Below are 16903 nucleotides of genomic sequence, written 5' to 3' on the forward strand. Positions count from 1 at the left end.
AACCATTTACCCACTGAGAGACATTTGGGTTGTTTCCAGTTTTTAACTACTATGAATAAAACTACTATGGACGTTCAAGGACAGGTTTTTGTTTGAACATAAGTCTTCACTTCTCTGGGATAAAGGCACAGGAATGCAACTGCTAAGTTATATGATCATTGCCTATGCAGTATTTTTAAGAAACTACCAAACTGTTTTTCCTTAATGACTGCATCATTTTTCATTCTCACCAGTGGTGAATGATTCAGTTTTACCACATCCTCACCAGCACTTGGGTGTTGTCATAATTTATTATTTCAGCCATTCTGGTAAATGCGTAGTAATATATCATTGTGGTTTTAACTTGTAATTCCCCGATAGCTGCTAATGTTGAACATCTTTTTATGTGCTTATTTGCTATGTGTATATCCTCTTTGGTGAAGTGTCTCTTTATGGCATTTGCCTGTTTTCTTATTGTTTATTGTGTATTGTTGCATTTTAAGAGCTCTTTACGTATTTTAAATATAAGTGCTTTGTCAAATATATGGTTTATAAGTATTTTCTCTCACTGTAGCTCATATTTTTATCCTCTTCATATTTCTCTCAAAGCAAAAGTGTTTAATTTTGATGTGATCCAATTTATCAATTTTTCTTTTTATTAATTGTGTTATAGTGTCAAGTCTATAAATTCTTTACCTATCCCTAGGTTCCTAAGATTTTCTCCTATTTTTTTTCTAGAAGTTTCATAGTTTCACATTTTATATTTAAATCTATGATCTATTTTGAGTTAATTTTTGTACCAGATATGAGGTTTAGATTGAAATTTTTTTTCTCTCTGTGTGTTTGTTTGGTTTTAGTTTGTGGATATCTAGTTGCTCCAGCACTATATAGTTATTTTTCCCAAGTGCAAATAATACTTTATTATATGGATTTGAATTTTTGGCTACAAATTTCTTAATCTAAGACTTTTGCCTTTCTTTTAATGCTACACCTCCTGGCCTTGACTCATATATTCAAAAAATGCAGAATAAGTATAACATTACTTTAAGCAAAAGTTTAACAGATTTGCTATATTATAGAGTGCAAATATAGTGATGCATTTCAAAAGCAAATGGAATTAATTCTCAGATCATGATATTCACACGATAAACACACACAGTAGAACTTGTGACATATCCTATGGGATGCCTCGACTTTACCCATTGGTGAAGGATTCATTGTGCAATGTTCCACAGATTGAGTATGGTTTGGGTAAGAGCTTCCCCATCCTCATAGGAACATTCTCATGGGCAATGTGAAACATCAAAAGTTTTAGGGAACTGGATGATATAGTTGCAACAAACAAAAGAAAAGACTGTGGTAGAAAACAGGAGAAAGACTGGAGAAGGAGTATTCTTTTTATGGAAAAGAGCTTTAGAAATAACCACAATCCAGGGAGGACTATAAAGAATTATGATTTGCTGAACATAGACATGTTCCATTTTATTTTTTCAAAAGTTTACATCCACCAACAATTGTATTGATTACATTCAGACCATTGTTTTTCTATTTTTCAAATGAATGCAAATTCCTATTTTTTGTTTACTTTACATCTCTTTATTAAAATGCATGTTTTATTATTGTTTTAGTCTGAACATCTTTTATTTTGGGGTGACTCTGCTTGCTGTCTGCAGTTTCTCCCATAAAACAAGGAAATTCAGAACCTGAGTTGCTATTGAATTAAGATATTTTCTCTGAACTTGATTATGTCATCAGTGGGAAAGTTACAATTCTGACAAATGGGGACCGACTTACAGGGTAAGGGGAAGGAACAAATCAGTTAAGTATCTTATCAGAATCCTCCAGAGGCCAGGTGTGGTGGCTCACACCTGTAATCCCAGCCCTCTGGGAGACCAAAGCAAGCAGATCACTTGAGGTCAGGAGCTCGAGACCAGCCTGGCCAACATGGTAAAACCCTGTCTCTACCAAAAAATACAAAAATTAGCAGGGTGTGGCGGTGTAGGCCTATAGTCCCAGTTACTCGGGAAACTGAGACACAAGAATTGCTTTTACCCTGGAGGATTGTGCTACTGCATTCCCACCTAGTCAACAGAGTGAGACCCTGTCTTTAAAAAAAAAAAAATTCTCCAGGGTAGATTTAACTGTGATATAAATCAGTAAATCAGTCATCAAGGAACAGACCCCCTAGGCCAAAATAGATGCCAGGACCACTAAATATCAGAACACAAACACAGGTGTCCCCTTACAATGGTTCCATTTATGATTTTTTGACTTGATAAAACAATATGCATTCAGTAGAAATCATACTTCGAGTGCCTGTATAATCTTTTCATTTTTAGTACAGTGTTCAGTAAATTACATATGATGATTTTTTTCCAATTGTGGGCCAATGTAAATGTTCTGAGCACATTTAATGTAGGCCATGCTAAGCTACGATGTTTGGTAGGTTAGATGTAGTCATTGCATTTTTGACTTAACGATATTTTCAGTTGATGACTAGTTTTTCAGGACGTAGCCCAGTTGTAAGTCAAGGAGAATTTGTGTCATTTACTTCTTGTTGCCTGGGGTGAGAATTTGTCAGGTTTGCTTCCTAGCATCTTGCACACAATAAAACAAATGCTAGGATAGAAAAATATTGGAAGCAGGTGCAGTAGCATGGTGAAGTAAATTGAGAAAAGTCTTTCAAAGGCACTCTGAAATCTTAATGATTTCCAAAACTGTCGCCTTTGAGCTTCCCTATCTTGCCTCTAGTAGCCTAATTAATAGAGAATGACTTTTTAACTGGTACCAAGTTCCACTCCAGTTCAAAGGACAGCTGTCAGGAGAATGTGGCTAAGAACTGAGGAGATCCTTGGTTATCTAATTATTTTAGAAGATAGAAGATACACAGATATTTAATTACCTAGCTATCTTTAGAAGTCTTTGGTTTAGTGAGTGCTGTCATAAATAAGTAGCCAAGGTATTTTAGAGCCTTGCTAGGCAGTCTTGGGGCTCTATACAGAGTGGTAAGTTTTCAGATTATTTAATCATCAACAGGGCTTCAGTATCCTGCCATCCTCCACAGCAAAGTACAGCTAGTGCTCGACTTACGACCACGGTCGGGATCACAGAACGGTCATAACACGATTTGGTCATAAGTTGAGTAGGCTACATGTACAGTTGAAATGGTGCACGCGGAGATGGTAGTGCTGCCAGAAGCTGGTCCGCACTGTCGTACCCCCAGCTGGGCAACGTTTGCGCTGCCAGACGAGGAGCAGTTGTGGCTAGCGATTGTGGTCGTAAAGTCGAATGGTCGTACGTTGCACAGGTCGTAAGTCGATCAATACCTGTAGACAATTATAGAGAAAATGTAGTCTTTGAGGTGCATATGAAATAATGAAGGACCTGTGGAACATGCAAATATACCAAAAATGCTACAGATAAAACCACTGGTGTAACCAATTGCAACCATACAGAAATATTCTTATTAATGAGATTGTATGTGTACTTTTTCGAGTGTGAGTCTTGGTAGGTAAGAAATCTTTTTTTTTTTTTTCTATTACCTAGGCTGGAGTGCAGTGATGTGATCTTGCCCCACTGCAACCTCCTCCTCTCTGGTTCAAGCACTTCTCCTGTCTCAGCCTCCTAAGTAGCTGGGTTTACAGGTGTGCGCCACCATGCCCAGCTAATTTTTGTGTTTTTAGTAAAGACTAGGTTTCAGTAAGTGAGAAGTCTTACATTTTATGTGCTATTTGTGGCTTTACCACTTGCAAACCATAAGTGATCAGTTCTAATTACTAATGTGAACTTTCTTCTTATTAGTAGACAGGGGTTAATCATTACTCTCCTAACCATTAATAGTTCACATAGTCGTTGGCAAAATCAAATAAGATGAAGCATGTGGAAGTAATTGATATGCCAAAACACACTAAGCATGAAATTTGGATTTATTATGATGTAGAACCTCACTGGGACTCACATATATGAAAAACTGATTAATCTTGTATTTATTCTATACTATATTAATCAGTATAATAGTTTAGTAGCAATAATTTAAGCATACCCTTAAAAAGACCCTGTATAGAAGATTCACCTGAATGTGAGTTATAAGCTAGGGAATGGGGAGGAGCCAACCCAAAGATTGGTTCCTTATCTGTTATAAGCACCTGAGCCTCTCCCCCATCCTGTGGAACACAGGCCATACAGGGGATTGAGGCCCTGAGTTTTGTAGTAAATGAAGGTTGCCAGGTGGAAGTTGCTAGGAGATTGTTCAGTGAAAATACTACATAAACTACATGATGTCAACAGGTCGTTGTAGTTTTTCTGCCAAGCCCTGTGCCACTGGACTTTGTATGTTAATGGTGGAGGATGTCCAGGTTCTTGGAGTCTGAAATGAAGAATTGGACAGAACACACAGGCAAAGCAAGGAAGGAATGAAAGATTTTATTGAAAATAAAAGTACACTCCCCAGTGTGGGAGCAGGACCGAGCATAGGGACTCAAAGTCCCTGTTACAGAATTTTGGGAAGTTTTAAATACCCCTTAGAGGGTAAACAACACCCCATTGGTTACTCGGGGTATACCCTATCTAAATGGAGAGGGTGAAGTAAAGTTACAAAGTCATTTATGGGATATGCCCTATGGAGAAGATATTTCCTGTTACAGTATAGACGAAGTGTGAATGGACCTTATTTCCCTGTCTCTAGACCCTATTTTCCAGCCTCATCTTCCACCTGAGAGATGTGATCCCCATAAATCTTTATGGGAGGCAGAGGGATCAATGGTAGGAAGGCAGATATATGGTCCAGCCCACCACTGGACTCTCTCCCCATCATTACACCCGTAATAAAACCCTGTATCTCAATGCTGGCCTTGGGTTTCTTCTTCAGCCTCTTGAACTTGGTGCCTTCCCTATTGAGGTTAATAGATGTTTGGCACACCTGTGGTTTCCACCTAACGTCTTTCTATCATGTTTGGTGTAATTGTTGGCTGTTGCTCATGGCTTTGGCTTCTGTTTAGGCCCCTCTCCTTGATTTCTCTCTTTCTCTCTGATACATTTTAAATTTATTTTTTGACAAAAATTGTATTTATTTTTGGTATACAACATGTTTTGAAATATGTGTACATTGTGGAATGGCTACATCAGGCTAATTAACACATACAGTACCTTGCATGCTTATTTTTTTGTGATGAGACTACTTAAAAATCTACTCTCTCAGCAATTTTCAACGTTCATTACAGTATACTTTTATTAACAACAGTCACCATGTTGCACAATAGATCTCCTGAACTTATTCCTCCTATCTAAACTGAGATTTTGAATCCTTTGACAAACCTCTCCCCAGCCCCTGATCTCTGCTTCTGAGTCCTACATTTTTAGATTCCACGTAAGTGAGATCATATGGGATTTGTCTTCCTGTGCCTGGCTTATTTCACTTGCACCTTCAAAGTTCATCCATGTTGTCACAAATGGCAGTGTTTTCTTCTCTTTTAAGGCTGAATAGTATTTATATATATCTTATATTTTCTTTATCCATGGGCACTTAGATTGATTCTGTATCTTGCTACTGTGAATAATACTGCAATGAACATAGCAAATATCTCTTTAACATACTGATTGTGTATCCTTAAGATACATAACCTGTGGGGTTGTGGGATCATATGGTAGTTCTATTTTTAATTTTTTGATTAAAAATAAAACCTCCATACCGTTTTCCATAATGGCTACTAATTTACATGTCCACCAACAGTGCACAATGGTTCCCTTTTCTCCATAACCTCTCCAAATCTTTCCTTTCATCTTTTTAATAGTAGCCATTTTAACCGGTATGAAACAATGTCATATTGTAGTTTTAATTTGCATTCCCTTGATGATAAGTAATGTTGAATTTACATATATACAGACACACATATATAATGAGAAATACCTATTAGGGTCCTTTGCCCATTTTTCAATTGGATTATTTGTTTTCTTGCTATTCAACACAATTTATTGAAAAGGCTATCTTTCCTTCAGTTGATTGCTTTTTTACCTTTGTCAAAAATCAGTTGGGCATGTCTAGGTGGGTCACTTTTGGGGTTCCCTGTCCATATCATTAATCTGTGTGACTATCCTTGCACCTATATCTCACTCTCTTGGCTATTATAGCTATATAGTAAGCCTTCATATGGGTAAAATGATTACTTCCACTTTCTTTTTCTTTTCTCTCAGAATTGCTCTAGCCAAATCTGAGTCCTGGAACTTTTTTAATAAATTTGATATAAATTTTAGAATGAGCTTTTATGCATCACAACAGGCTTGCTGAGATTTTGATAGGAATTGCAATAAAGCTATACATTCATAGCTTGGGAGAATAGATGATGTCTTTATTACTTTGAATCTTCAAATCCATTAATACAGTATGTTTCTCTATTTACTTAGGTCTTTGATTTCTTTAAGCAGCATTTTATAATTTTCAGGATACAGATCCTGTATAAGTTTTGTTAATGTATACCTAAGTATTTCACTTTTTGTAACAATTATAAGTAGTAATACTACTGGTAATTGTACATGGTAATGTTAAATTAATGAATGTTCTCTAAGAGACCTCTCCCAAAACATAACAAAGAAATGTAGGTTAAAAACAGACCAGAAAAATATCTGATCATAGTTGATGCTTTATGTGATAATATGTCTTCCTGCCTGAAGGAGCTGGAACTGAGGCACTCTCCCAGTGAGGCTGGTGACCAATTGCAACTCCACGTTTTATCTAGGAATATTTCTTATATTCTTTGACTCAATATCTGAGCTAAGTGGCTTTGAGCTAGTTCTTCCGTTCTCTGAAATTCAATTTCCCATATTATAAAATAAAAATGTCTTCTTTACAAATAATACTGAGCACATGCAATTCGAAGAGACAACGTATGTAAAAGTATCTAGCACATAATAAATGATCAAGAAATGTTTCCTTTTTTTTTTTCTCTCCTCCCTTACTTTCCTCCCTGCCCCCTCCCTTTTTATTTCCTTTTCTCTTCTTCCCTTCCCCTTATTCCTGATTCATGCCACCTGGCCAGTTTTGTATGGTGGGTGAGCATGTTTGCTCCCATCTAGGGAGGGCTGTTAGTCTAGCAGCAGCTTGGCTGGTTGAATTGCAGGCTGACTCCCTGATTTCCAGCTTGTCCCCCAGAATTCCTCCACCATATATCATTCTGCTGGATGATGTAATGATGAAGATTATTAAATAATGAAGCCAATTTCTTCCGTCTAAATTCTTTATGCTGAGCAGGTCAGTGAATTTTAACACAGGATGAGCCACCTGTCTGTGTTTTCACAAAAGGAAGCTGGTCTGTGATAGTTACTTATGATGAAGAGACCTGAAAATGCCTCTAAAATGTAGCTAAAGCCCCTCTGGCCTTGTATAATTTGGTTGTGGGCCTCAGCAAAATGCAGAATGGTAGAGATGCAAGCTCATAATTTGATGCAAAGACTGTCCTGGAGTTCTTGGGCCAAGCCCAGAGCAAGGCTGAGATGAAACTGACCCAGTTGAGGTTAGTCATCCTCGTGGTGGAATCCATCCTATACCAGGGATGGCTTTATGGGGAGGCCCCAAAGACATGAGGCAAGGGAAAGTAATTTCTCCTTTAGAAACTCAAATTAAACTGGAGCCCCTCAAGAGCTGATTAATCTTTCTTCTTCTCCTCATTCAACAAGTGTTCATCCAGATAATTTGGAGTGATCCCTCCTCTCCTAGCCCCAGTATTAGCCAGGTGGATGCTGCAGTGCTGGCTTGGGCCTCAGAAGCCCTTGAAGCTGCAGGCTGGTGCATCTGCTATAGCATCCTACTCGTCAGGTGACTAATTCTCCTAACTGGTCAGCAGCTCGAACAGATTATGTCATCCTCTGTCCTTCACCCATGGGTGTCAAACCAAGATAAAAATCAAGGATTAGAAAACATCCTGTGCAACCCTAGCCTTGAAGGATGTCTCATGAGAAGAAAAAACTTTTGTTGAAAATCTGCTTATTTTGCATTCAAAATAAAAACGCTTCTTTGATATTGCATTGGCTTAGGAGGAAGAGAGACACAGAGATAGACCTTCACATTGCTTTTGGTTATTATTAATATATTTTCATTTTTCTCCAAGGGCTGCTTGTTCCAGTGATAATTTCTGTCCTAGAGTTTTCCCCTTCAGGTTCTTCTAGTGGAAGTCATTAGAGTGGTAGTGTTTAAGGCAGATTAGTCAAGAAGAGTCCGTTGGCCTCTGCCAAATGACTGCCAAATATCTGATGCACCCGCTCTGACCTCATCTCACTTGGACACCTCCGGAGATGAATGTCTAGTGCAATGGTCCCTGACCACAGTGAGCTCACCCATGCTAATCTCTTCCTCTTCTTTCTCCAGCAAGGATTGAAAATAGTTCACCATGCAGAGAAGACACTGTCTAGCTTCTGCAAGTGGCAGAAGAGTATCAATCCCAAGAGTGACCTCAACCCTGTTCATCACGATGTGGCTGTCCTTCTCACCAGGTACACCAGAGACTACGTGGAACTCAGGGGCAGTAAAGCAGGGAGGGCTGGCAGGTGAAAGGCTTACCAGGTATTCAAACCCATGACATTCTCATTATTCTTTACTGCTCTTGTAAAGACAGTGTCTTCGATCTAGTCAACTCCTGACTTCCATGTCAATAGAGGAAACAGCATAACAAACTTGCTAATAAAAAAAGCTCTCCTTGTTAATAAACTGCATCTGCTGGCAAAATACAGGCATCTTTCCTATCTTATTGATGATTTCCTTTTTAAAACTGGTTTCTTCATGTAGCTCCATAAACAATCAGAAAGCTTGTTTGCAGAGCTTCATTAACGACTCCTGTTACTTTTTACCAGTGGGATTTCCAATCCTTTGCTATTTTCTTTTTCTTTTTTATTTTCTTTGCTATTTAATTTAGAAACATGAAATATCTTTACAGAAATCAGTCTACTTTTTAACTGTTTGATGTTGGGGATAGGATATGGGGAGCAGGTCCCCGCTGAGTAGGCAGACTGGTTTGGTTATTCATTTCTCCATTTTACTCCCATTAGAATATCATTTTGTTCTAATCACAAATAGAGCATATAGTGCTAATAAGAACCATCAAACTTTCCAGGACTCATAGGTGTAAAAATTCAGTGAACTTTCTTGATCAACTCTTGCTCTTTGAAGGCTGTGCTTGCTCATTGATTCAATAAATATTTATTGAGCACCTGCTATATACTAGGCCTTATTTTAATCTAGATGAAAGAAGGACTTATATTAGAATGGGGTAAAGTAAATTCTTCTTGGGCTTCCTGTGCAGATTTGTACAGAAATCCAGGGATGTATAGTAGAGGAGGCCTCTTGGCCCTGCCCTCCAACCACAGAGAACCTCAAGTACTGAAAGACCCTGGGTGTACACTGTCCCTGTGGAGGATAGGCTGCCCGTGAACATTTTGGCCCTGTGATCTGGCCCTGTGATAAGATCATCTCAAAGCATAGGATGCCTACAAGGAAGGATAATCAGCCCCCACCCTATCCAAATGTCTACCTTGCCCTGATCCAAAACTCTAGTCATCAGATTCACTCTTTAGACAGTGAGTGTTAAAACACTGGTTAAATGCAAGTGTATCACATGGGAAGTTTTTGATATAAACCTGTAACAGTAGGTTCATTAGGATCTAAGGCACCTTGGGTTATCAGTAACTCCCCTGGGGGATAGTGTGGGTGTGGAATGTAAGCACAGGGGCTTTGGGGAGCTAGCAGAGAGCCTGGGGACACCAATGACCTGGACAAGAGGCCTGGTAAAGACTTCAGTTAGAAACTTCTACAGGGGAGACCCCTGGAGTCAGGGAATGGCATTGGCCACTAAGTTGTGTCTCAGAAAGTCTTTCCCTCCCCTGAGAGCAGAATCAGACACTCCTGTCATTCTCACCTGAAGAAATGAGTGGGTTAATAGCTTACATGTGTGAAATGTTTGATATGGTCTAGACTCTGTGCTATGTCTATTAGAACAGCCATTGTTTCATTTACTTCCCACAAGAATACTAGTAGTTGGCTACTATTAATCATTCATATTTTACATATAGGGAAACTGAGCCTTGGTTATGTCTCTTGCCCAAAATCTCATTGCTGTTAACAGGTACAATTGGGACTTAAGTCCACATAGTTTGACCCCAACAGCCATACCCTTAGCTATTACTCAATATGAATACAAAGAATCTTCTCTCCTTTTTTTCCGTACTATAATCACTTTTCTTCCTTAGAGCAGCAGTCTGTTTGCATAAAAGCATGCTGAACCTCAACAGCTTCTAGACGGTGGAGAACATTTCAAGTTCTGTAGCCATATTTCCCACCCTTAGCACTATTGACATTTGGAGCTGATGATTCTTTGTTGTTGGGGGTGTCTTGTGCATTGAAAGATATTTAGCAGCATAACTGGCCTCTACCCATGAGATGTCAGTAGCACTCTCCTCCAAGCTCTGATCTAGACACTGCCAAATGTTCCCCAGAAGGGGTTGAAAAGCAAATTCACCCACCCTCATTGAAAACCACTTGTCTGAAAAACTAGATAGGATCACACAGGGATGGAGGTATGGGAGTGAGTTTTGCTTCTGAGGGACTATCCTGAGATCCACATTAGCAGAGTTCTCTACAGAACTGCATTCAGTAGAAGGTGAATTTAGCATGGAACACACCCGATGTGGGTTCCACATCTGCAGCCAGTGGCTGCATGCCGAGGCATATTTTCTGTTACATAATGGCCCCAGTGCATGGTAGTGCATGGTGGAAGTAGAACTTAAGCTGCTTGACTGTAAGAACCATGTTCCTATAATTCTTTTGTTAGCTCCTTTTTTCTTTAGTGCTAGACACTTCATAGCACTCTATAATCAGTATTTAATGTGCCTGACCTCCTGCCAAAATGAGAAAGGCAGGGGATCAGAAGTGAGCCCCATTCATCACCTTCCATCAGCTTCATACAGAACTGGACTTATTGAATGAAGTAATAACAAGTGCATCCTGCAGCAGGAGTAAAAAGTATTTGACTGGTTCTCTTACAGACCCAGAAATTATGTAAATGATTAGACTGTATAATCTAGCTCTCCAGTACTGAACCCCTAGTAACTGCTGCTGCTAGTGAGAGTGCGGATTTGAGTTTGTGGTGCATGTGCTGAGATGGGGCCTGCTCTCTCCTGTCCTATAGCCCCAGCCATTGCCACCTAGAGAACTGAAGATTCACATAGGTTCTAGAAGTCTGGATCTTTTCCATGGCCCAATGAATGACAAAAGCAGGAGAGCATTTGTTGCTAGAAATGGTGCCCACACAAACCCCATTAGCTGCTGGTGTTCAATTAACTAGAGCTCAGAAAATCGTGGGCATTTCTGCTAGTCACTGCTGGCAAAGAGCTCCTTTTGTACTAAAGAGACCAAGTGACTAATTAATGACTCTTTCAAAACTCTTGTCCGTGATTGAAATAATCTCCACCAGTTTATGGGAGCAGGTTTTTCTATTTAAAGTCTATCGTTAGTATTTTCTGAGATTCTAAATGTACATGCACACACAGGCATGCATTCTCTCGTATATGCAATATTATTAGTGGAATGGGGCTGGATAGACAATTATTAGATCTCTGGATAGGTTGATGTACCAACTGTCTTTTTCATGAACGGGGAAAAGAAGTTCCTAGATGAGTTTTGAACACAGACCTCAGAAAGACTAAAAAGGAGTTTCATATGACTGAAAAACTCCAGTCACTACTGATTGTTCATTCCCTATTTACAAGTTCAAATTAACTTCAGTTTCCAATAAAATCTTTTGTTGTCCAAATTATGTAATTTGACCTCCTGAGATCTAGAGCAAAAAAAGCTCAAAGTAACACAATTGATACATTTTCCCACATTCAGTGATGGTGAAATTCAATAATCAAAAGGTGCAATCAGAATCATCTTAGTGAATTCAAAATTGCTGCCTACACTCATGTAGGTTTTAAAAAAATGCCAAGCATGCTTTATAGACCACATATTGAAAGTGAGTTTATACAACAGATTTTTTTCCAGGAGGTTTTTCCAGTTGTTCCTTTGGGTACCTGAGCTTCTCTATTCTCTGCTTTCAGAAAGGACATCTGTGCTGGTTCCAATCGCCCCTGCGAGACCCTGGGTCTGTCTCACCTTTCAGGAATGTGCCAGCCTCACCGCAGCTGTAACATCAATGAAGATTCAGGACTCCCCCTGGCTTTCACAATTGCCCATGAGCTAGGACACAGGTAAAGGGCCAACTGTAGGGAGGTCTGCTCACCATGTGTATGTATTAATATCAGCAGAGAAAAAGGAACGCACCTCAAATTGGAGGTCAGGAGACTCAGATTGCACTGTGGCTTGCGACTCACCCTCCTCAACCTCTGCTTTCATCGGTAAAGTGGGGATAGTAGCACACCTCATGGGCTCCAAAGTCTGCACTGCCCAACCCATATACACCCCCACACATCACAGAACCCAAGAGGCCACTCCAATTCTCTGGATTAGAATGGAGGAAGTACAGAGACAAGCTGGAACTCAGTTGTTTAATTGAGGAATAACCCTTGGTTAGTTCTTATGAAATAATCACATTAATATCACTAAAAAGCCACAAAACTTAATATTTTTGCACCCTTACTTTGTGCCATTGTGCTTTTTATTGCATCATTGAATTTGCTCAACAACACTTTGAAGTAGAATTATTAGTCCCATTTTACTTATGTTTATTAAAGGATGACATAGAATAAATAAGAAATTGAAAACTGCTGTAAACTTGGAAAGAGTATAATGTGAACACCAGTTAACTGGATGTCCAAGTTGTTCACAAAAAAAGTGTAAATTTGATTAGGTGGATTCCTTGAAGGCAGGTTTCAGAATGCTTGAGTGAAAGTCTAATAAGATTCTGAATTTACCAGATATCAGAGGTTTTCAGGGGAAATAGATCTTAGCTTATTCGTAACTTTATTTGCCGTTATATTTGCTAACCACAAATAAGAGAGCATCATACTAATAGGAAACTGGGTGAGGAGCCACATGAACAGTAATATCCCCTGCCTGTCATGTATCCACCAGCCTGGAACTCCTCCCTTTGAAGAAGGGAAATTGCTGGGGAATTCTTAGTGTAAAACTAGAAAAGAGCCAGAATTGGAAAAAACACTAGAGACTGAATTACTCCAGACCTGGCCTCTCCAGTTTTGGCTTGCTCACTATTTTCCTAATATAACATTTGGACTTTCTGAAACAATTTTACCTGCATTATAAAGTCAGAGCATTACCTTGAGAATTGGAGAAAGATAATTCTTGTTCTGACTTGTCTATTGATGAATATTATGATCTTAGATAATTCCCTTCACCACTCTATACCTGTTTCCTCATCTATAAAATGAGTAGGTTGAACTAGCCAATATCTAAGGTGATTATTTGGATTTTCACCAAAAAAGCTTTGGTGATAAATGTGATATATTTCAGTATGCTTAGCTGTCAAAAATTCAGAGATAGAGAAGCTAAGTGACTTGCTTTAATTAAATAATAATTAAAGATGAAGAGGAGCTGGTCATCTTGATAAGACTAAGCCATAGTTGTTGGCATGTCAATAATAAAACCTGGCAAAATGTAGGTTATGCTATAGGCAAACAGACAGGGGTCTTCAGTTCTGATATGTGGATGGATATGGTCCCTGTAGCCTTCAGTCAAGACATTATTGTCAACAGCACCTCCTGGCCAAACAATGCTAGGTGATTGTAACTGGGTCAAACTGAGAAGTTACCACTCAAGCCTTCCTAGCAATGGTATGCTTAAACCAAAGAGAAGTAAAAAACACTTTGCTTGATAAAAGACATTCTCAAATCCTCACTTTTTGTGTTCCAAGGAAGGGTTCTTTAAAACCTCAAGTTCAACCTGATCTTGTAATGAGAAATATGTTAAGCATGCCCTTTGAAAGCCATGTTGCCCAATTTTTGAGGGAATCATTGACTTGACTGACTCTCTGGACATGGCCACATCACTTTTGTAAGGAAGGCCGCCTAAGTAAACAAAGCTAAGAGCAAGTATGATCCTCCTTTCAGATTTCAAAATTTCTCTAACCAAGTTGAGAACCTCATAGTAACATTACTTGCACACAATTTCCCTGAACACCTAAAAACAAATAGTTGTAGATGTTTAGTAGTTGTTGGATATGGTGGATTACTTAATAGACTAGAGCTAGGTCATTACCTGAATCAATTTGATAGTACAGTAAGGTTAAACTAAACACTAGTTCCGAACTATCTGATGCATTGTGAAAATAAAACTACCAGAAGGTTTTATTACCTATGCTTTTGTTGTTATTGTTCTGTTTCAAATTATGCAGAAAAAAAGCAATGAGGATCTAGCATCTAAAAAAACTCTTTAAATATCAAGTTTCTAAGTAAAAGAATTGAAGAACACTTAAGGCAGAACTAGAGAACAGTCTTTGAGTTCATCCAGAAAGCCATTACTCTCAGCAGACTAACACAGGAACAAAAAACCGAACACCTCATGTTCTCACTCATAATTGGGAGTTGAACAATGAGAACACATGGACCCAGGGAGGAAAACATTACACACCAGGGTAGGGGCCAAGGGGAGGGATAGTATTAGGACAAATACCTAATGCATGCAGGGCTTAAAACCTAGATGGTGGGTTGATGGGTGCAGCAAACCACCATGGCACATGTATACCTATGTAACAAACCTGCCCATTCAGCACATGTATCCCAGAACTTAAAGTACAATAAAATAAAATAAATAAAAATAAATAAATAATTGTATATAGCTTAAAAAAAAAAAAAAAAAAAAAGTCAACCCTGAGACAAGGATTTGAGAGCAGTTAGTTTGTTTGGAAGGTAAAGGAAATATCAGTAGGGAATTAGGGTAGTAAAACATAAGAGGGAAGGGAGAGACAATAAACAGTTTATTATTTCGGCTTCCACTCTGAGCAACTGAAACTTAATCCCATGGACCAACCCAATAAATGAATGAATTGGAGTTGGTGAGAACTGGGCTGTTTTATATGCCAACACCCTTAAGTTGTTTGTTAAAAGCTATTCCCAGAGGTTGTTATTATTAGTTCCCTGATACTCATAGCAGAGCAGTCTAACTTGGCTCTGGAGAAATCCCAGGTAAAGAGATGCATATACTAGCAGCTGAAAGTCAACTAGTGGTGAGTCTATGAACAGGTACCAACAGCATCTGTTACCAATAGCTTACTCAGGGGCATTAAATGCCACCTTTGAAAAGATTTTAAGTCACGGAAGATGTAATATACATACTTTTCCATATTCCTTCTACTAAATATGATGAAAAATGCTGAACACTATATCAAAAACAAACATAGGAAGACTGAAAGATGGAAAGAAGGAAGACAGGCTGAGGACCACAGAACCTGAAGAGTGACATGATGGTGAAATCCCTGGCTTTTCTTTTCTCTCATATATGCCAGACTTGGAACCGTTGATGGCAGCAACCTGGAAACACACACACACACACACACACACACACACACACACATGCAATCACCCAAATAAGCCTGTTCTCTCTATCCAAAGGAGGAGCAGGAAAGGGACAGTCTAACAAGACAAAATTTTAGATACTAACTCTTTTATTCCAGGTGAACAGCACAGGGAAAGAAAAGCTGTAAAACTGTGGCTTTATACTAGCAAAGTCTGAGTGGGAAGCGAAGACTTGCACCTGTGTGAAGCTATACCAAAGCACCAAACACCACTACTTGGGCAGTGTCAAAAAGACCAAGTAGGAACTAAGACCTTGATTCCTATAGGCCAGTAATGCGGGATCCCCTAGCCCTACTCCTGTAGTGTCAGGACAGATAACATGGGAGCAAGAGATTCCATTCGTCTCCAACAGTAGCAAGGAGCTATCCATTTCACAACGTAGGTATCTATAGAGGCTACATGAAAAACCTTAACTTCTACTTGTGCCGGGCAGTAATGAAGCAGTGGCCCTACTCCATTCCCCTCCAGAGTAGTGTCAGGAAAGCCAGCTAAAACCGAAGATTTAAATAAGATCCATGACATAATATTAAAACCTCCAAGTTTCAATGTAAATTACTCATTAACTAAAACCAGGAATATCTCAAACTGAATGAAAAAAAAGAAGAAGAAGAATGTCAAGAGATGAGATGTCAGTACCCAGATGACAGAGATGTTAGAATTAGCTGAAAAATATCTCAAAGTGGCCATGGTGAAAAATCTTCAAAGAGCAATTACCAACAACCTTTAAACAAATGAAAAAATAATAAGTGTCAGCTAAGAAATAAAAGATATAAAGAAACATCAAACACATAGAACTGAAAAATGCAATAATGTAAATAAAAAGCTCAGTGAGTAGTAGGGCACAACAGTAGAATGGATGGGATAGAGTAAAGAATTAATGACCTAGAACATAGAACAATAGAAATTATGCAATCTGGATAAACAAAGAGACAGAGACTAAAAGAAATTGAACAGAATTTCAGAGACCCATGAGAATATAACAAAAGATCTTACGTTCATGTGTTGGCACTTCAGAAAGAGAGGAAAAAGACAATGGCATTGAAAACGTGCTCAAAGAACAAATGGCCGAAAATTCTCCAAGTTGATAAGACTTAAACTTACATATTTAAGAAGCTGAGGGAAACTCAACCAGGTTAACCCCGAAGAATATCCATGCCCATGCCTATCATAATTGAACTTCTGAAATCTAAAGAGAAAGGAAAATCTTGAAAGCAACAAGAGAGAAATGATGCCTCATCTATAGGAGGGAAACTATTCGAGTGACAGTGGATTTCTCATCAGAAACAATGGAGGCTCAAAGAGGTGGTGCAATATTTTTCAATGCTAAAAAAACAGATTCTGTCAACAACGCAGAATCATAAACCAAATAAAGTAGCTGAGAAGGGAACATTTTTTATTCATGTTATAAAGCTAGTAT

General features: G+C 38.7%; 1 protein-coding gene across 3 annotated transcripts in view; it reads left to right on the forward strand.

The window, feature by feature from the left end:
* ADAMTS12 (ADAM metallopeptidase with thrombospondin type 1 motif 12) overlaps positions 1-16903 on the forward strand; it is a 364104-nt gene that overhangs the window by 236349 nt on the left and 110852 nt on the right. For all 3 annotated transcript variants that reach the window (XM_074386716.1, XM_003936214.4, XM_074386709.1), the window contains exons 6-7: positions 8336-8460; positions 12058-12207. In XM_074386716.1, the coding sequence (XP_074242817.1) occupies positions 8336-8460; positions 12058-12207 (275 nt within the window). The remainder of the gene's footprint in view (positions 1-8335; positions 8461-12057; positions 12208-16903) is intronic.

The sequence above is a fragment of the Saimiri boliviensis genome, chromosome 1, assembly GCF_048565385.1.
Source record: "Saimiri boliviensis isolate mSaiBol1 chromosome 1, mSaiBol1.pri, whole genome shotgun sequence".
Taxonomy (NCBI): domain Eukaryota; kingdom Metazoa; phylum Chordata; class Mammalia; order Primates; family Cebidae; genus Saimiri; species Saimiri boliviensis.